Below are 21,978 nucleotides of genomic sequence, written 5' to 3'. Positions count from 1 at the left end.
TTTATTTTATTTTTGGTCACGCCACGCAGCCTGTGGGATCTTAGTTCCCCGACCAGGGATCGAACCTGCGACCCCTGCAGTGGTAGCTCGGAGTCCTAACCACCGGACCGCCAGGGGATTCCCCATTTGACTTTTTTTATAAGTAAAGTTTAAAGAAAGAAATGCCACTTAAAGGAATATACCTTCTGGTTACTCTTGGCACCTAGTAAATGAGATGCCAATTAGGTAAAATTCCTTAACCACAAATCCAAGGAAGCATTCTACGTAACAAGGTGTCTGCACTTCCTCAAGATTGCCTTGTACCAACAGTGCTTTAAAATCTAGTTAAATTCTCCACAGTGAAATCCTCTAGCATTTTGTCTGAGATTTCTCTGGCCCCTGTTCTTAAAATAATAGTCATTCTATATTAAAAAAAAATTAATTCTATGGTGGTGGTGTTACAGGTGGGAAAGGTATGGAATCAGGTATGTCAGAGTCCTTGAAATCCACCTTTATATCCTTCAGTTAGCATCCTTGTTTTACAGATGAGGAAAATGAAGCTGGAGGAATTTGTGACCCTTCTGAGGTGAGAGTCAGTCTTTGGGCAAACTGAAACTAAAATACTGGACTAATTAATAGGTCAAGGTTATTTCTCCAAGATCGTGCTATCAGAGATCTTTAGGGTTGCCCTCCTTCAACAGCTGCCTTTTTCATCCTTCCCTATTTCTAAATCCCAGCTCATTTCTATTCCCAGTAGAAAGTAATACATGAAAGACCTAGAAACAAAGAGGAAAGGGAAGGTGAAAAATGAATGTAGGTAGTGTATTCCTATTTCTCCTGGATGGAAATGACATTTTACTTCCTACTTTGGTACTGTTTTATCTCCTGATCCTTAAACTAGGAGTTGTATTCATTAAAACAGCCCTATTAAAGCAAAGTGTGCAAGATGTTCTCTGGTGTTTATTATTATGGAATTTTAATCGTGCCTAGTTTGCTTTCCAGAAATAATAGTGTGTTTTCACTGTGAAAGCCCTGCCCGGTTTGGTTCTTTCTTCCGAGTAACTACATTTGATGAGCACATTGATTTCATTGTTAATAACCAAATGAGAAATGGGAGAATGTGCTTTCCCCCAGCACATTTAACATCTTTAAATCAAGCTGTTTTAGTTTTTTCCATATGTTTCTTATAAAGGATGGGAATGAAAACTTGCGTTAGATTAGAGTTGATTAGTTTAATAAGCATTTTGGTGAGAGTGTGCTAAGAGTAGGAACCTGATTTTGAGTCTGAACCTTAGCTTAGGTATCTTGGTGCTTTCTTTGTTCTATATTGAAATCACTAGTGGCATTTGCTGTACAGATACACTTTCACATGTGTGGCCATTGCTGGTGGCTATTCCTTGTGTTGTTTTAGGCCTTTCCCTTTGCCTCCATACTCTATAGTCTGTTTCATCAGTGGATCGAAGGGAACTATCTCATCTTTGAATACTCTTTTTGCCCAGCTAGCCTTTTGCCCTAGTGATTTCTCAGCAGTCTACATTTGGTTTTTCTTAAAGTGTGACTTCAGCCCTTGCTGGTTATGGCTGTTCTGCCTCACCTTATTATATAGGAATCTCTTGGGAGTATTGTCTTGATAATTCTCTACGTGTTTGCTCAGTAGATATTTGCTGAATTACTACACATATTGACCCACTTCCTAGGTGGGGAAGAGGGAGAGAAAGTAGTAATTTAATCAACAGGTGGTCTTGAAATAAGCACTCAAGTTCACAGTCATCTAATTAGCAAATGGCCACCATCAAACTTGGCCTTTGCCTCCTGTTTCCCACATCTTTTCTAATGGAGCTTTCTATTTAGTCTGTGAAGTCAGAAAGCAGGGTTGGGGGTGTATGTGGAGGAAAAGCAAATCATTCAGTTTAAGCTTTTTTTTTTTTTTTTTTTTTTAAGCTACTCTGTGCAAGGTCTTGTGGGATTCAGTGATGAAAGAAACAATGGCCATTCCATGAAGGAACTTAGAATCTAGAACCTCACTATCCAATGGAAATATAATGATGCCACATATGTAATTTAAAATATCTAGTAGTCCCATTAAAATAGGTAAAATTGATTTTAATAATATATTTCATTTAACCTAGTATATACAAAATATTATCTTCTCAATGTGTGATCAGTATAAAATTATTAATGAGATGGTTTATATATTTTTTGCATGTGCTAAGTCCTTGAAATCTGGCACATATTTTCTCCTTATTGCACATTTCTATTTGGACAAGTCACATTTCAAGTACCCAACAACCATGTGTGCTTAATGGCTACCACAGTCAGTACTACAGATCTGTAAGGAGATAGACATGTTATAACTTTGTGTAATAAGAATTATGCTAATTACAAAGTGCTATTGAGAAGGCATAACTAACTGGGCTTGGGGGTGGGAGTGAGGTGGTAAGGTAGCCCTAGTGAAGTCTGTGAGGAGGGAACATTTGACCTCTGTCCTGAAGGATAAATCCAGGTGGGAAGGTGGAAAGAGATATCTCGGCTTTGAGCAGAAGTATGTAAAAAGATGGAGCAAATAAGCTAGAAGTTTATATTATATAAACTCAGTCTTTCTGAAATCTTTAATGAGGTGAAAATCATTCAGTGTCTCAATATCGATTTTTAGAAAGAATGATCATAGCTAGCATCAAATCCCGAGCTTAATGAAATGATGCTGAACTTCTTTGCTTGCTACAGGGATGTTAAGAGAAAGAACACATTAATTTAAACTTCCCTGGATGCCTTTTTAAAGAGAACTAGGCCATGAAAATCCTAAAGCCTTTCTATGTATTAAGAAGGGCAGCAAACATATTTACTATGTAATCTTATTTGGCCTGATTCTTTCATAAATGTTTTAAAGGTATTGATGTATTTATTGCTTTATACATACCTCATAGTACATTTTATATCTGTTTCTATCCATCTTATATAAAACAATTTAAAGTTATTACAGAGAGTCTGTTTTTTTGCTTTCATGTCATGTGACTATTCATAGTAGTGCTGTTTTATGACATTTCCAGGATAATATGTGGTGAAAGTGAGGGGTCTGCCCATACATCGCACTGTACAGTGATTGGGGGTGGATCAAATACTATGCTGTTCATTCCAGTTGAGCAACTGGGCCGTTAAGGTAGAATGTGGCAAAGGCCTTAGGAAAACCAGACTGGCTTACTATCAGTCAGGGACCACATCTACACTGAATTTTTTGTAAGCTTAAGAAATAAAACACAGAGGCTTTTCTGTGTCTGATACTTAATAGAGATCGTTACCTTACCACAAGCTGTGGTTAAAGCCATGCTCTGATTCCAAGGGACTTGATAGGCAATGTTCAGTACCCAACTCAGAAGGGTCCTAGCTAGAAATTTTTGAGACATAGAAATGAGGAAGATAGTATGAGAGCTGGTATATTCCATTTCTTGTTTTGTTGAAGATAATGTCTTCAGTATTCCAGCTTTGGAGAGAGGTTTTATTGCAGCGTTCAAATTGTCCTCTTTTGAAAGATCTTCATAAGAGTTTTGTGCTAACAAGTACTGCAAGTACCAAGTCCCTATGTGCCTGCAGTGTGAAAATATGTCAAAATTGAGTGTAATAGCTAGCCATGAAGATCGTTTTTTCAGTGTATCAGTATGATGTTACTTTCATTCTTAGTAATAGAAACTCACCAGTGGGGAAGGAAGCACAAATGAATATTGTAAACTTTAAAAAGTAGAGGCTAAGTTAAAAAAAAAAAAAAAAAGAAAGCCATTCTAATAAGTCAGTAAAATCCTTTAAAGTCTCATTAATACCCCCAAGTCTGGAGCAAAGCTAACAAGGTAGGTATTCTTAGCTCCTCTCTCTTCTGACTGGGGCAGTAGCAGTGGCTTCTAGGAAATGATGGCAGGTGAACCAGGGAAAGTGCAACTTCCTTCTCTGAAGGAAGTGAAGACTGAATTGGAAGACTGAGCCAAAGCCTTGGCGTTCTGTCACCCCATGTAGGAATGAGATACGCATACCTCCCTTTCCCCTAATGAGTAGAATGAACCTTGGTACAGAATATTCTTTAAACATTGAAGAAGAGAGCTCAGAGTTCAGGTAAATATAAAACCAACAGGTCAAATAGAGTAGATATTAAAAAAAAAATCTTTGACCTCTTCAATGAACAAGGAACTTATAAAAATGGATAAGATGGTAAGAGGAAAATGCAAAGTTATATATATGGAAAGGTGAAAAACAAATGAACAATGAAGGCATGTAAGAGGTTCCACAAATGCAAATGAAAAAATTGTTGGAGACCCTTTTCCCCATCCAACACAATAATCATTCAAAGACAGTCACTGCCATTGGAGGCAAAGAGAGCTGGACAGACTCTTGCACTACCTGACAGGATACATTTGTATGAACTTTCTGGAAACAGTTTACCAAAGTGTATCATCATTGTGTACCTATTGAATAAAATGTATGAGTTAACACTGATTAAATACAGAAATAGAATAGATGCTAAACCTAGTGGGTGAGAGTATGATGAGAAATAGAATGTTTGCATAGTCTCGAAGTGTCTCCCCATAAGATATTAATACTTACTATTAATTGCAAAACAGTAACTTTACAGTGGAGATGGCTGCAGACAGAACCTTCGACCTTCATCAGCTGATTGTCACCAGTGATGAGACATATTGATGTCATATGTCTCCTAAAAACACACACACGTCACTTCTGTGGCATTCATGCCCAAAATGCATAACGTGAACTTAATAACGAAGTAACGTCAGTAAAACTAAATGATTAGTATAGGTACTCTTCAAAAATGTCATGGGTTCGAAAGACAAAGACTGAAGAACTGTCTTAGATTGGAGGAGACTAATGAGACGTGATAACTGCAGGCAACGTGAAATTGTAGACTGTATCCTGAACCAGAAAAAGGATGTTAGAGGAAAACTGGAAAATTTTGTATAAGGTCTATGGATTGGGTAATAGTATTGCATCCTAGTTAATTTCCTGGTTTTGATAATTGTACCGTGGTTATATTGGGGGACAGTCATAAAAGGTATATGGAAATTATTTGTACTGTTTTTGCAATTTCTTTGTAAGTATGAAATTATTACAAAACTGGTGCTTAAAATTTTTTATAAACCTGAAAAACTTCTGACTTCTTTTCAACATTTAGACTAAAACAGATACCTCAGAAAAACCAACTAATCAAGTATGGCCTGACTCTTCCGATATGATTGTCAAAGATGATATTCTGCGACTTAAAAGTGAAATTCAGGTTTTACAGCAACAAAATCAGGTGATTAAAAAACTTTCCTCTACTTCGTGAGAATTCTCATGACCTCATTCAAAGGACTTTTCAAAAATACAGAAGCAATATGAGTTAGTCCAGTTATTTCCTTTTACTGCTGGTCATGGGGTAGTATTTTCATCAGAAGGTAAGTTAGTATAATTCCAGTTTTCTGGAATTCCTCTAATTTTCTAGGAATTCAGTATTTCTCTAATAGCATGGCTAATAGAGGTATTCTTTCCTCCTTAGGCAGCCCTTGACCAGAAAGTAAAACCGTGCTTATTTATATGGTTGGGAAGATTATCGTATTCTAAGATTTATCATAAAGCATCAGTTAACCAATACTTCTCTGGTTGAATGTTTTCATACATTTCAAAATACATACAGAATTTTAACCTTTACTCCTATCAGAAAACTACTTGACAAATAAATGAATCTATACTCTTACAAGGCATGAAGAGACTTTTATAGAATTATGAAAGTGATATTATGTCAAATAATGTTATAGGGAAAGAGATAAAGCACAGAGGATATCAGAAAATGAGATTAGACTAGTCAATAAAGATGATGGGTATTTCCTCTAAATACTTTATTCTCTTGTATTTAGGAGCTTAAAGAAACTGAAGAAAAACTGAGAAATACGAATCAAGACTTATGCAATCAAATGAGACAAATGGTACAAGATTTTGACCATGATAAACAAGAAGCTGTGGATAGGTGAGGTCTAGACAGAAGCCTGATGTCTGTCTTCTGGGCTCTCTTTCCCTTCTCTCTCCCGATAACGTCCCCCAAAAAAAGATTCGAGAGAAAAGATGGTGTGAACCCTCCCTATTGAGATCATAAATTGGAGAAGATGAATCCTTGGTTTCTCAAATTAGAATTTGGAACACATTTTCCATAGAAATAATGTTATTTAGTGAGTTGAGTTCTACAGAACCATCCAAACTGTAGTTCATTGAAATAGTAGAGCTTAATGGCTTAACTATTTTTTATAAGGAAGAAACCTGTGGGAGGAAATATGTCTTCTAAATAGGAAATCATGAACTTGGAAACAGACTTTTGGAACATAACTTACGCATGAGTTGGTTACTTTAGTATTTGTGTTTCATATAGATAATTTGGAATTTTGGAACCACACCCTCTATTATTTCAATTAGTTTTTTAATAAACAGAAGTTCTCAACACAGACTATTATACTCTGTTTGAAGGACTGGGGCATTTCTCTCGTCCAGCTTTCTAATTTTTCTCTAGAAACATTTGAAGAAAGAAAATTTTGAAGATTCTCATAAGATCATCTATTGAAAGCTAATTATTACCACTTTGGGTTGGGCATGACCAATCTGACCTTAACTGTACTTTGCACTAGAAGGAGGGAGTGGGAAGGAAGGGAGGGAAACCAGTTCGTCTCGGTGTTTCTGGTAGTGCTGGCCCTGCCTTAGGTTCCGCTGTCTGCTGTCTGTTTCTAGGTGTGAGAGGACTTACCAGCAACACCACGAAGCCATGAAAGCCCAAATACGTGAAAGCCTGTTAGTAAAGCATGCTTTGGAGAAGCGGCAGCTCTTTGAGGTTTATGAGGGAGCTCGCTTGCAACTTAGGTGAGAATGAAAGAGTTTAGCTGCCCCTGAAGCTGTAGAGACAACATTCTCTTATTCCCTCGTTTAGAGGAAAATTGTCTGTTCTGCAGCCTTGTATTTAGTTGCTGGTTTTGTGTGTCCAAGGTCTGACTTAGATAAGGTGAATAAGGAGATGGCGGCCGTGCAGGAATGTTACCTGGAAGTGTGCAGAGAGAAAGATAATCTAGAAGCAACTCTCAGGAAGGCCATGGAAAAGGAGCAACAGGCTGAAGAGAAGGTACAGGACAAGTTCGTGTTGTGTTCACTTCATTTCATTTCTCACCGAAACCAGTACACTCACTCTCCTGTGAAACAGGGAAGCCTTCTGTAGAAGTCTTCACGTTTGGCTGATTCACACTAATTCAGCTCACAAAGTACAGTAAATATTGAAATGATTATTAAAGCCTTAGCAGAAAATGGCATACCCCTAGGAGAAAGTGATTCGTCCTTATAGATTTATTCTAAGAGGCAGAAGAGAGTTCTAAAAATAAGCAAGGTGGACCCGAGTCACTTTGAGTCTGCAACCCAGGGATCCTCGTTTTGCGTGTCTGTTTGCTGCCCAAGTGATTCTATACCGTCCTGTGCGCACTGCACGGACGTTTTCTTCTGACCCATGTCTGTCAGGACTTAAGCGTCCTTTTATTCTGGGGAACAGGGCAGGAGTTTGAACTTGGGTCCCATGCTAAGGAAGGTGGGGATGTGGAGCTGTGGAGAGGAAGGTCGGTGTGAGTGTGACCTCTTTCCAGGGAGTTCTCGTCGTTCAGGGAAGCTGGAGGGGCTGCAGTATCCTCTCTACTCCTGCCTGAATCTTCCAAGTTGCCCTTGGTGAGTGTCCAGGAGTGAAATCACAGGTAAACAGTTGCCCCTCCTGTCTTCTTCCTCGTCCTGGCCCAAGCCTCATCCAGACGCACGTCTGCCTCTCCCTTCCCCTTGGGACCAGCCTGCGGACCACAATTTGAAAGCCACCTGCATCAAGATTAGACAATCCTTTTAAAGGCTCGAGTAAATGTTCTATATACAGAGGTTTCTGAGTAAGTTATAGTGACGTGAAGTTTCTGAGTAAGTTATAGTGACTGTTGCTACCACAGACTTAAAGAGCAGATGAGGAATCCAGGTCACTTAACATTTTGATTATTTTTGAATCGATTAATATGGTAGAAAAACATGCCATGTATACATACCATCTAGTGGAAAAAGAACTAAGGGGAGCTGTTTTAGTTAGTGCCGGCAGTATGAAAGTTAGAAGGGATCTTAAATTACCTAGAAATTAAAGACTTAGCTCAGTAATGTTTAAAAAAATTAAAATAGGGAGAAGATCTAGTGTGATTCTTTTCTTTCTTTCTTTAAATATATAAATTGGCAAGAACATAAGAGCAATTCTCTCAAAGAGGTCATTCTTTTCAGGAATATATTTCCTGGTACTTTTAAAAGAATCAATTTGGCTGTAAAATTAAATCTCACGTAATTGGTCAGTTGCAGTTAATAGCTGCTACTGACTGATATTTTGGCTCATGAATGCTTGTGCACTGGATCAAGAAGGAAAGTTAAAACTGCTGCTTGGCCCTTCCAAAAAAACTTACAGGTTAAATTTTTTTTTTTTTTTTTAATTTTTAAATTGCCATACAGTAAAATTGACTCTTTTTCATTTGGTGTCCAGTTTTATAAATTTGTAACCCATGTATGGATTGAAACAGAATAGTTTCATCACCCTAAAAAACTCCCTTGTGCTATCCCCTTGTAGTTATAACCATCCCCCCACTTAAAGGGCCAGTGTACTTAAAGCGTGAAAAATTTAATTTCTTCCTCCTCTGGGAATTCTCTAGTTTTTTATTTAGATTTATACAAGCTCTTTATAAAGCTTAATAGTCTTCATAAGCCTATTAAACTCGAGCAAGCTAGGGAACTGTTAGGGTAGTCCTTCTTTGCAAGACGTAAGCCCTTTTCCCTGCGGTTGATCTTCAGGTCCGGAGCTTTGTTTGGATACAGCCTGTTACAAGACAGGCAATGCCGAGAGTCCCTGATTGTATTTTCCTGTTTCATATGTGCTCTTTTCTGAAACACTTGTTGAGACAGGCTGCAGGTTAAGTTACAAGTTCAATTCCAAGTTGTAAAGATTTTAACACAGAGACTTTCCTCACATGTTAACCTGCCTTGTTCAGAGAAGGGGGAATAAAGTCATAAACACAGGACCCTTCAAACTGGGTTGTAATCAGTAGAGGCTATGAATCTGTAGACAAAGCAAAGATGATCGATATTCCTATTCATAATGCCATTCCTACACGCACTAAGGCTTGTTTATACAATTGTAAACACGGTAAGTCAGTCCTTAGAGTTTTTTGACTGTCTGAGGCATGCAAAACAAGTTTAAACATTTTAAAACTATCCAAATATTTCCTTCCCTCCTGTGATAAAGACTTTTTGAATTAGATATTCCTGTAGTATGTTCAAATGGTAGATTCCTATGACAATAAATTTATTGCTTTTCTTCTGTGAAGAGCGGGAAGCAAGGTTTTCCTCACTGTGGTGGATTGCAAAAATGGCCACACATTCTTCCTATCCCTGAATGTGTGTCTCCTTGCAATGTGGCTTTGTAGCTATTCTCAGTTGCAGATAGTCTGTTTCTCATCCCTTGAATCTGACCTTGGCCAAATGACTGACTTTGGCTAATGGGATATTAGTTAACATTATGTAAAAAGACACTTAGAAAGCTATTATGCATTGGTCCTTGCAAGCGTGATACTCTCAGGAACCCTTTGACCAAGCACCACGTGAAGGATCCGGGATAACCTGCTAGATGATGACGCATGTGACCAAGTCACTGCATCATCCTGGCAGACATTGAACTCACCACCAGACATGTGAGTGTCACCATCTTAGACCATTGTAGCCTCAGTTGTCTGCAGAAATCAGCTGAGTGGACTCAGACCAGAACCACTGCCCAGCTGATCCACAGAATCGTGAGAAATAATCGGTGTTTGTTGTTCTGAGTCTCTGTGTGGTCTGGTTTACTATGTAGTTAAGCTAACTAATATATTCACAAACATACAAACACACGGAAAATCGGTAGCAGTTTTCTTCTTCGGGTCAAAAGGAAATGCAGATACATATGGAAACAACAACTAAAGGACAGACATACACAGATAAGACAATTTGGGGATTCCTTCTACAGTCAAACAAAAATAATAACAGTGATATATGATGTTTGATGTGACAGTGGACAACTTTCTCAGCCATGTGGATGAACCTGTCCTATAATCTTAGTACAACTGCACTCCCCATGACCTGACTGCAGAAATGGGTCCCTCAGTCACCGGAGGTTTTCCAAAATCATGCAACACTGAACAAACACGGATATTATCTTCTTGGCATGTGCCAGTGGTGGAGAAGACTCAGATAGCAATTAAGACAGAAATAATCCAGGTCAGCTATGAACTGGAAAAAAATCCAGACAACCAGATAGTCAGGAATCAGAAATAATGCCAAAGAGACACAGAGCAAAAGGCTTGGTTGCCATGTAGCATTAGTTATGTGAGGTATACTTCCTTGGTATTGTAGTTTGTGGGCTTCAGTGTGTTTCTTCTCATAGCATCTTGATAGGACCTCCAGAAAACCATTTCAAAAATTTTTCAAACAGAAACTCTCATAGATAATTTTGATCCCTGAGTAGAGGTTTATTAGAGTTTTCAGATCAACTGGGTTCCTAGAATAAATAGGGACTATTATATGAATAGTTCAAATTGTTAAATTTTAACTGACACTTGAACGTTCTTATTTGATAATGCTTCAGCTAGTTTTGATAAAAAATTTTTATCTTTGATAATGAAAACACATACCAATCTGGGTTTTATTGAAGGATGCATAGCTTTTAGAATAGAACAGTAATTTTTGGCCTATCTCTGAATACACGTCTTTCAGAAATATAAATTTTTCTGGGCTGTGATACATTATGCGTCTCATTGTGGGTGGGGTGTAAACATAAATGTCAGTTTCACCTTTAAAAATAGTATTTGGTCCTCTAGGGATGTATTTATTGTATTAGATGCCTTTTCATTTAATACAACCATCTGTAAATTTTTTGTCCAAATATTTGTGATGTAGGCAGGTTTTTACAAGACAATTTATTCAACTGATTGGGTTAGCATATAGGAAGATCACTTGTCTCTGTTGCTGTTGTCTATTACATGCATATAACTATTATTTTATAAATTTGACTTGGAGAATATTAGTGTCATATGAAATATTTATTTGAATTTTGTTTAAAGAGACAGCTATTGGAGGAAAGAGAAGAGTATGTAAGGAAACTGCAGGTGGAACTTGAAGAAAAGTACCAAGATACCCTTATGATGGAAAAGGACAAGTGGCTGAAAGAACAAGAAAGTGATATTAAACAGGAGGTTGAAAATGAAGTGATGTTAGCCAAAGCACACTGGGTTAAGGAACAGAAAGAGGTGTGGGTTAAAATTTCTTTCTAGTCATCATGTTTTAAAAAATGTGGTATTAACTGTTGAGAGACAGCTCTTCTTGAACTGACATTATTTTTAATTGCCAAGTACATACATAATCACTCATTTTACTTCTCAGAATTGGGCTATTAGCAGCTTACTCACACCAGTTTTATTTTTTAAAACTTCCTACCTCTTGACTCTTCAGCCCAATTCAGGATATAATGCTGTTTTTTTTTTTTTTTTTTAAGAATTAAAAAAAATTTTTTATTTATTTATTTTATTTTTGGTTGCCTTGGGTCTTCGTTGCTGCATGCTGGCTTTCTCTAGTTGTGTCGAGCGGGGGCTACTCTTTGTTACGGTGCACGGGCTTCTCTTTGTGGTGGCTTCTCTTGTTGTGGAGCATGGGCTCTAGAGCGCAGGCTCAGTAGTTGTGGCACACGGGCTTAGTGGCTCCGTGGCATGTGGGATCTTCCAGGACCAAGGATCAAACGCATGTCTCCTGCATTGGCAGGCGGATTCTTAACCACTGCACCACCAGGGAAGTCCCTATAATGGGTTTTGAGGAGGACTTTTTTTGATTCCTCAAAAATGAAACCATGATCAAATTTCATATTGTGAAATGATTCTGATAACTCTAGACCAATATAATTAACAAATAATTAACCTCTACACTGTGGACCGGAAGAAAGAAGTAATGACTGGGTAGGCTTAGAAGCACAAAACTTTACCTCTATTTCCTAAGTAGCAAGTGAGATTAGAAAATGCTCATAGTTTCCAAGAAAATTAAGAACCAAATTACGATCTTAAAAACTTAGTTGGAAGTGCAATAAGTTCTCAAACCAGGTTCTTCTGACCACAAGATTGCTATTAATCGGGGTTGGGGCTATTTCAAGATGGAATCATAGACCATTGTCCTGTCTTTTGACCTCCCTACTACTCATCTCCTCTCCTCTCCCCCAAATCTCATCAATCTAGTGCTGGCACCTGAAATTCTTTTACTAGTCATTTTTTAACATAAAAGTATATATTATGGAATATATCTAGCCATATATCTGTAAAAAAATTATGAATGGGGCTTCCCTGGTGGCGCAGTGGTTAAGAATCTGCCTGCCAATGCAGGGGACACAGGTTCGAACCCTGGTCCGGGAAGATCCCACATGCCGTGGAGCAACTAAGCCTGTGTGCCACAACTACTGAGCCTGTGCTCTAGAGCCTGTGAGCCACAACTACTGAGCCTGTGTGCCACAACTACTGAAACCCACACACCTAGAGCCCGTGCTCCGCAACAAGAGAAGCCACCGCAATGAGAAGCCCGCACACTACAACGAAGAGTAGCCCCCGCTCGCCGCAACTAGAGAAAGCCTGCGTGCAGCAGTGAAGACCCAATGTAGCCAAAAATAAATAAATAAATTTATTTAAAAAAAAATATGGATGACACAAAACAAATCCCCTATTTTTACATTGCTGCAAATTGTTTTTTAGTTGGATTTGCTAACCAGTTATTTACCAGGGGGGTGAGAGAGACAGCTAATGTTTTTGTGTTTTGTCAGGAAAGCATAAAGCATAGAGCAAAAAGGGCCACACAAGATGACCTTTTTGAGAGAAGCAATACAGCCAGGGGCTGTGGTAGCCAGGGAAGCTGTCTGAGAACTCTGGATACCCAGGAGGTGGGAAACAGGAAAAGGGAAAAGCAAATTTTGCTATTTCACAGTTTTGCCCAGTACTAATTATGTTTGGGTCCATCCCACTACACTGTTGAAAGTAGAATCACTAAGGCATCCTTCCAATAATGCCCTGCTCTTGAACGCACAGTTGACTGAGTACAATTTCATATCATAAGAAACAAGATTCTAATGTGTCCAAATAAGTAAAAATGTTTTTTAGATTGTTCAATTTTAGGTTCATTAATTATGCTTACCCAGTGCCTGCTTTGTGGAAAGCCTGGTATTGATGGAAAATCACATATTAATAGTAGAAGTTTTCTTTGTTGTTGTTGGTTTTTTTTTATCATGCCATCATTGTAGTGGCAATGTCAAAGCTTCCAGAAGGTCGCATCTTGAGAGCAAGATAGCCTGACCTTACGCAATATACTTAACTCTTCCATGTGATTTATGTCCCATAGATAAGGTCAAAGAGTAACTTTCAGGATTTCCTTGAATATATTCTCATTGACTAAATTTCTAAACCTCACATAATAACTACAACAATGTCTAGATGGTTTTCAAACACTGCTGTGGTTGCTTTTCTGGCTAGCTATTAATTCTAGTTTTTGCTTATTTGAATATTTTTCTTTTCATATGATTTTTCTTCTGAAAACAGATCAAACAAGAACTTATTCAGCAGCTTGAAAAGGAGTGGCAGTCTAAATTGAATCAAACTATAAAGGCAATGAAAAAGAAGACCTCAGATTGTTGCAGCCAAACTGACCAAGAAACTACCATTGACGTTATTGCCAAGAAAGAGATGGCAATCATGGTAGAAGAGCAGAAGCGAAAAATCCAGCAAAATTTAGAGCAAGAGAAGGAAATAGCCATCAAGGGGGGCTTGAAGAAACCTGAGGTTGAATCGGAACTCAAATACTGTGAAAATATTGCCAAACAGGTAATAGGCAGGTTTCCTATAGTAAAATTATTGGAACTGCCTGCCTACTCATGAAAACCCGTAAAGTGCTACCGTTGAACTTGTTCATAACTTTATACTTAAACATTTTGTACACCCCAGGGTAGGATAACAATCTTATGTTGTTCCCAAAATTTTCATTATATTTCTGTCACAAAGCTGTCACCTCTCAGTTTTTCAGTACTTTCAGTTTCGAAAATGTTTGCTCCTCTGAGGTCCGTCTAAACATTAAGATGCCTGAGGTTAACGATGATGGTTTTACATCTGAATGAAGCACAAGTTAATTATGAATCTTTCTTATCTAACTTTATAGTAAATATTCCACTAAGGTAGTTATAGATAAGTAAGCTTAAAGTGAATAAGGTATATAACAGTATTTGTGTTGAGACTTGAGAGTTGAATCTGCAGGCATGCCCCTGCAAATGGGACTTTGTCTATAAATCCCAACCCCTGTCTCCCTGTAACAGATGTACAACCAGATCACCCTCATAATTCATCAAGTCTTACATTTTTGCCAGAATTGAAGTATCAACCTCACTTTATAGTCACAAATTCATTCTTGACAGCAAGAAAATTTGCCAGTTTTAAGGCTCTAAACTATAACATGTTACTTGGTTCCAAGAAACGTCATCCAGAGGAAAGTATAGCTCTGTGTTAACAGAATAAAGATGAGTTATTTGTTTTATCAATATTATCTATTACAGTGATTCTTGAATTTTTTGTTCTCAGGATGTCTTTATGCTTTTAAAAATTGAAGACTCGAAAGAGCTTTTTCTGTGTTGGTAGTATGTCTTTTTACTGTATTGGAAAAATACCTAAGAAATTTTTAAAAAACAAGAATCCTCGCTCATACTTGCCATTGGCTGTCAGAGAAGAGACATATCATACAGCATGTAGCCTCTGGAGAAGCGTACTATTTACACATGAAAGAATGAGAGTAAAAAAAAGACAAATAAGGTCCAAATTTTCGAAAATAGTTTTGACCTCACAGACCATCTGACAGGGTTTCTAGCCCTCAGAGGTCCCTGGACCTTAATATAATATTATTTATTGTATACTTTTTATTTTAGATCTTTTACTTATTATAAAGTCTTAAGATAATGCCTGAAGTAAAGTTTTATAAAAAACATACTCTGCTTTTGATAAATACTTGACATTCTACCTATTTGTTAAATTGTTATACATGGTTTTACAAGGGATCCTTAAAGTTTGGAAGCATAGGCAAATATAGTAATTGTATCAAGGACATTTTCAATCAGTTAAAAAATAATTTTCTCAACAGAGTTAAGAAAATGTTCTATAGGCAAAGAGACATGTTCTTAGGGGTGCTGCTTAGGTATTTATACAATCACAGATCTTGTGAAGAAAAACAAATAGCATGATATAGTAGAAAGGAAATGTTCATAATAACTTCTAAAGGAATGTAAATTTCTATAGGAGCTTTATCTTTTCCCCATATTTTTAACTTCCTGGAATTTACCTATAAATGTATTTAGTATTTTAGTGAGAAATTCAGCCCCTTTTATCTACTCTGTTTTTGTGTGTGTGTATGGCTATACGTATGTTGTGTATCTGGATATTTCAAACAAGGAAATAAGGAAAGTTTATTTAATAAATGATCTGTGGTCACCCTGTAACAGATGTACAACCAGATCACCCTCATAATTCATCAAGTCTTACGTTTTTGCCAGAACTGAACTATCAACCTCACTTGATAGTCACAAATTCATTCTTGACAGCAAGAAAATTTGCCAAGTGTAAGGCTCTAAACTATAATATGTTGGTGCATGCTTGCCTGTGTGCATGTGTTTATATGTCGGGCACGAGGTCTGAGGAGGTGGTGGGTATACTGATTGGACAGCAGCTGGCATCAAGCAGCCTTCCTGCATGTCTTCTTCTTTTTCCCCAAGATAAATAGGAGTTTGTTGGAAATGGCAATTGGTACTTTGTATAAAGCTTTCTAGTAGTAGTAGTGGCCATCAAACATGTATAGATTTCTAATTCCTGCTTTGCCTTTTGCAGTGGATAGTATGGGACATTTAGAACAGAAGGATTAGAATCTACTGTTTGGGATAAGGTGGGGTGCTTGAAGTCAGTTTAACTACTGTAGTGCAATACAGTGTAAATGCACATGAAATCATAGTGGTTACCTGCATATGAGGTCTTTCTGAAATTTTATACGTTCCTTTACCTCTCTCTCTCCTGCAATTGCTCTCCTGCAGGTAGAAACAGCTGTGCAAAATGCTCGTCATCGGTGGCTGGAAGAACTGCCCGAGCTTGCAGAGTATAAAGCACTTCTGAGGGCAGAACAGAAGAAGTGGGAGGAGCTGCAAGAGCAGTCTGTGGCCACACGGGTAAGAGCTCTCCTGGAAAGAAGCTTCAGGAGAGGGCCTCATCTCAGTCCCGGGAACTCCTACCTGCTCACAGCACTGTGGGAGGATTAAATGCGATAATGCATACTAAGCATAGGGCCTGATTAGTGGGATCTGTTCTCATCATCATCCAGTTGTGGAGGGGGAGAGAATGTGTTTCAGGGTTGTGAAACTCTCATAATCTGGAGGATAACCTTACCCATGGAATGAAATCCCTATTTATCTTGTGGTATCTTTAGGAGAAACTGAGAGAGCAATTAGCTCTACAGTATCCTTTCACATGCATGACTACTGTTTTCTGTGCCGTGTCAGTAGTCTTATAATATACTCCCCTTGGTAAATAACAAGCTCTCCTTTCCAGAGATGTCATGTTCCTTGACTGGAAACATCAGATATTTTAACCATTTGTATCCTCACAACTTAATTTATTAGTGTAAACCGGTTCTAATCAAAATGCCAATAAACTGAACATAGTTTTGAAGTTTGACACAATAATTCTAAAATTTATTTGGAAAACTGAAAGGACTAGAAATTTTTCTAAATGTTCTGGAAAAGAAATAGTAGTCCAGCCCTAACACTTAATAGAATATGTTGGAAAGCAACAATTCAGACAGTGTTGAGTCACAAAAATAGAATTCTTTTTCATTCAGTACTATACAGACTTGAGATAGGCCCAACTATGACTAAAAGCTTAATAAATTGTTTCAAAACAAGGAAATGAGGAATTTTCCATAATAAATCGTCTTATGATAGCACTTTAGAAAAATTGTTTTCCCACCCCCTACATCACAATAAACTCTAGGTTGATTCAGAAGATAAACATTTTTAAATGACAGTATAGAAAAATTAAAAGAAATGGAATATTTCAGATTTGCATCATAATAACTCAGTCGTGAGACAACAGGCAGGGCACAGTAACCAAGATAGGTAAATGGGATAAAATATGTACAAACATTTAAAACATTTGCTTTTGTAATAAAAAACAGAAGTGAAGGGGATAATAAAAATAAGGAAAGTAAATGAATCAAACAGAAACATTAATACTAATATATGATTAAAAAAAAAACAATACAAAGTTATAAGAGAAACAATCTGTGGGTGAGTACACCAAAGATATGAACAGATAGTCTTCATGAGAAGTCCAAATAGCAAACTTAAGGTGATATTTTATGCCATATGTTTATACCTTCTCTTCTTAATTGTAATGCACACAATAGACTGCAGTATCAAGCACATGCTACTCTTCTGTTGTCACAACCATTTTAGAAAATAATGTGCGTAACAGACATTGTAAATGAGTCATATGTTGCATTCATAATCTTATTCCACAGATTACTTAAGGAAATAATTCAGCATAAGTAAAAAATCTAATATTTTTCTCAACTTATGTGGTAGTTCATGGGTAGTTCATGTAATGGTTCATTACAATATTCTCTATACTTTTAGTATGTTGAAATATTTCAAAAGGAAATTTAAGAGGGAGACAGAAAGAGGAACAATATGATGGTATGCATACGTGTCTTAGAGCTCAGAAGTTAAGAATAATAAAGTTGATTTTCCCTTAAGAACACAGAAGGTCTGAATATATGTGAATGCAGAAATACAGAAACGAGAGGATGGTGTGTTGCTTCTCAAACTTTAGCAGGCATGAGAATCACCTGGAGGGTTTGTTAGAGCACATTCCTGGGCTTTGCTCCTGGAGATGCTGATTTGTTGGGTCTGGAGTGAGTCCCGAGAATTAGACTTTCTAACCGACTCCCGGGTGATGTGGTCTTTGGACCACACTTGGGTGTGAGTAGCAGTGTTCTAGATAATTATTCAGCCACAAAACATAGTGTTTTGTGCAAATTCTTCCTCCAAGCCAAATGAGATGAGCAAGAGCCAGTTTCATAGCATTTGCTGGAGAGTTCTTATAAGATTAGAGTGATCCGTCAAGATCTGTGGAAATTTAAAACCAGCTTCCAGAGTCCAGAAGTCGGCAAGTTGGTTCAGTGGTTCCCAGACTTTGCTGCACTTTGGAAAAATGTGAGGATCTTTTGAAAAATACTTTTGCCTGGCTCCCACCCCAAGGCTTTATGTTTCAATTGGTACAGGGTGTGGCCTGGGCTTAGGGATTTTAAAAGCTCCTCAGGTGATTCTAATGTGTAGCAACATCAGGAAACACTAAATCAATTAATGCTGTCAAATTCTCCTTGTAAAACTTTATGTGAGAGGTTGTACACTTTTGGTGAGCTTGGGCGGGTCATACAAATTCCCTGGGATCTGACACCTCCACCCAAGTTACCTGTTAATAATTTCCAGGCATCCATTGTGACAGGACCTGATTTCCTTTTTGGGAAAGGAAACATGTTTCAAACATGTTTCACATCGTTAGTGAATTATTCTGCTGGTAGCAAAAGAATTTTTCTGTGAATTCCTTCGTAAAGCTCATCTTAGATAGTGGGTTCCTTTAGTAAACTTAAAGTATGATTCAAAATTTTTGATTTATATCCAACTATTCAGGAACACATTTTATTGAATAAAGGTATGTAACATGTGTCTAGGTATCCATATAGTTGAAGATGTTCGCTATAATTGTATAATAGCTGAGAATTAAGGACGCAGACCCCCTGTCTCAACAGCCAGAGCGTATATATGGTATTTCTTTTTTTGACACACATATATATATATTTTTTTTTCTATGTCATAATATTGACATTCAGTCCAGTAATCCTCCACTGTAACAGCTCCTTTACTTTACAGTGAAAATTGACTTGTATATTTTTTGCCTCTGAGTCCTTGTGGGATTTTGTTTGTTTGTTTTTAATTCAAACAGAAAGTCACAAAAATTATAATCATCCTCATCAGTTCACTCAGTCCCATGTAATTAATTTTTTTTCATCTTGATCTTTTGTTAGCACTTTTATGAGTTCATCAGTTTTCCATTAGAGTTCTGAAAATGCTTATTCATTCAGTTCAGCAGTATAGTCAGTATATATGGTATTGATTCATAGCAGTCACCATTGTCTAGGCCAAGCCTTTGGAGATGGCCAGTTCTTCTTTTACATTTGTATCCTTGTGACTTCTTTGAATTCAGTCCAGGGAATATTAGAAGTAAAAGGGACTTGAGATCATCATCCAATCTGCTCGTTACATAGAAGACACTAAGTACAAAAGAGATTAAGAATTTTTCTAAGCCCATGCAGCCAAGAGTAACAGTAACTACATAACATTTTTTGAGTCTTATTGTTTGCCAGGCTCTAAGTGCTTTATTTATTTTATTTTAAAAAAATATTTATTTACTTATTTATTTGGCTGCGTCGGGTCTTCGTTGCGGTGTGCAAGCTCTCTAGTTGTGGTGTGTGGGCTCTAGAGCACGCAGGCTCAGTAGTTGCAGCGCGCGGGCTTAGTTGCCCCCGCGGCATGTGAGATCTTAGTTCCCCGACCAGGGATTGAACCTGCGTCCCCTGCATTGGAAGGCAGATTGTTAACCGTTGGACCACCAGGGAAGTCCCCTAAGTGCTTTAAATAGATTATTTCCTTTTGTCATTTAATCCAAAAAAAAAAGAAAAAAAAACTCTATCAAGTGGGCATTGTAATTATCCCCATTTTATAGATGAGGAAACTGAGGCTCAAAGAAGTTGAGGAGTGGGAAGTTAATTACAGCAATTTGTCTCCAGAGCCTGTTCTGTTAAGCACCGTGCTAGGCTGCCTCTGCAGTCCAAGTCAGGATTTGAGCTACAGCCCAGGCTTTTTGATTCCCTATTACTTTTTGGTTATGTACTACTGGTGCCTATGATCTGCTAGTCTTGCTATTCTGTTATAAACAAAAATTGGATTAATGAAAAAATGACTTTGATATTGTCATTTAATGAACTGTTTTAACCACTAAAATTGCATTAAAATACAGTATGTTTGTCAGCAAGTTATTGTACAGGTTATGTGTTACATTCCTAAAAATATTAGTAAGATTTCCTTAGAGGCTGCTTTTGCTTCATATAAAAGATAATTCATTTGTTGGGGGCTTTGATTTGAGACAGCATCTGTATTAAAAAAACAAATATGAATTTTTTTCTAAAATTAGTTTTAGATAATTATGTAATTATATATTTTTGGTCAGTTTAAATTTCTAGTTATTCATATAGAAATGGATGTTTTATTTTAAATAACGTGAGACAAAGTATTAAGTGATTTAAAATGAGGGAAAAGATCCTTAAGTTTAGTGTAAGTATATTTTAGGACCAGCCAATGTCTTATCTAAATTTACTTTTTCCCTTTAATTTTGATTTTAAATCTCTTATTAATAAGTTCAAAGATTAACCCAAATGGTTACTTTATTTTTTTTTTATTAATGAGGAGAATCATAAAGAGTTTTCATTGTACATTGTTATGTCCTTTAGATATTGTTTGCTGTTTCTGAAGCTAAAGAGAAATGGAAAAGCGAGATTGCAAATATGGAGAAAAATGTCATACCTGGAAAGCAATTGGAAGAGAAGATTCATTCTCTGCAGAGAGAGCTTGAGTTAAAGAATGAGGAAGTCCCCATGGTTGTCAGGGCTGAGCTGGCAAAGGCCCGGAGCGAATGGAACAAAGAAAAGCAAGAAGAAATCCACAGAATTCAAGAACAAAATGAGCAAGATTACCGGCAATTTTTAGATGATCATCGAAATAAAATTAATGAGGTGCTTGCAGCAGCTAAAGAAGACTTTACGAAACAAAAAACTGAACTACTTCTTCAAAAGGAGACAGAATTACAAACGTGTTTAGACCACAGTCGCAGAGAATGGACTGTGCAGGAAGCTAGGCGGATCCAACTGGAAATCCATCAGTATGAGGAAGACATCCTAACTGTCCTTGAGTTTCTCTTAAAGGACACCCAGAAGGAGCAAGCCGGTGGTTCAGAGAACAAGTACCTTTTGGAACTCATGTCAACTTGTTCTTCGAAATGGGTGTCTGTGCAATATTTTGAAAAACTAAAGACCTGCATACAGAAAGCATTTCAGGATATACTCTCCCTACTTACAGAAACTGTCAACTCAGACTGGGTACAGGTATGTTCCTAATAAGTGAAAAAAGCTATGATTAAATGTGAAAGATGATTATAGAAGCTGCATTTGGTATTTTTTCCTTTCTTCATTCTCCAGTTTAGTAGGTGTAAGACTTGTGTTTTTACTAGTGGTTTAAAAAACTTTTAGCAAATTCAAAGGATTGCAATTTTTTTTTTTTTGCCCCCCAAAATTTGCTTCTTCATAGTGCCACAAATATGAGCGGAGCTTTTAGCCACTAGACATCTTTTTCCTTAAAAAAGTATATGCTGTTCTTTGTAAGGGCCTGAGATTTCAGAAACTGAATAACTTTCATTCCTATTTTTGTTTTTTGGGCATGACTACTTCAAGAAATATGCATCGTATTAAACTAGGGTTTCTTAAGATCTTCTAAAGAGTTTGGAAGCCTATTTCTTGCCCTCAAGGAATTTATATCTCATGTAGGCAAAAAGTGCCAACTGGGTACAAAGAATATTGATATAGAAACAAGCAGGTAGAGGTATGGCTCACTCACACAAAAAGCCCAGTTTTGCTAGTGTACTACATATGTGCATGTAGAATGAATTCGTTGTATTCTTTTCGTTGTGTAAGTGTTCTCTGACACCAGCTTTTAGTTTGTGCGGAAGATCTGATAAAACCAAA

The 21,978-nt window shown here is 37.3% G+C and overlaps 1 protein-coding gene across 6 annotated transcripts in view; it reads left to right on the top strand.

Annotated features, from left to right (window-relative positions):
• The window catches only part of CEP152 (centrosomal protein 152), a 101,902-nt gene that overhangs the window by 53,901 nt on the left and 26,023 nt on the right, over positions 1-21,978 (top strand). For 4 of the 6 annotated variants that reach the window (XM_082387356.1, XM_082387357.1, XM_082387354.1 and 1 more), the window contains 8 exons: positions 5,150-5,272; positions 5,871-5,980; positions 6,730-6,858; positions 6,982-7,114; positions 11,139-11,324; positions 13,641-13,922; positions 16,163-16,294; positions 20,692-21,342. In XM_082387356.1, coding sequence (XP_082243482.1) covers positions 5,150-5,272; positions 5,871-5,980; positions 6,730-6,858; positions 6,982-7,114; positions 11,139-11,324; positions 13,641-13,922; positions 16,163-16,294; positions 20,692-21,342 — 1,746 coding nt within the window. The remainder of the gene's footprint in view (positions 1-5,149; positions 5,273-5,870; positions 5,981-6,729; positions 6,859-6,981; positions 7,115-11,138; positions 11,325-13,640; positions 13,923-16,162; positions 16,295-20,691; positions 21,343-21,978) is intronic. The other 2 variants (XM_082387359.1, XM_082387358.1) reach the window with 1 other exon arrangement.

The sequence above is a fragment of the Balaenoptera borealis genome, assembly GCF_965194805.1.
Source record: "Balaenoptera borealis genome assembly, chromosome: 3".
NCBI classification, from domain to species: domain Eukaryota; kingdom Metazoa; phylum Chordata; class Mammalia; order Artiodactyla; family Balaenopteridae; genus Balaenoptera; species Balaenoptera borealis.
This window is presented reverse-complemented; position numbering and strand designations above follow the sequence as displayed.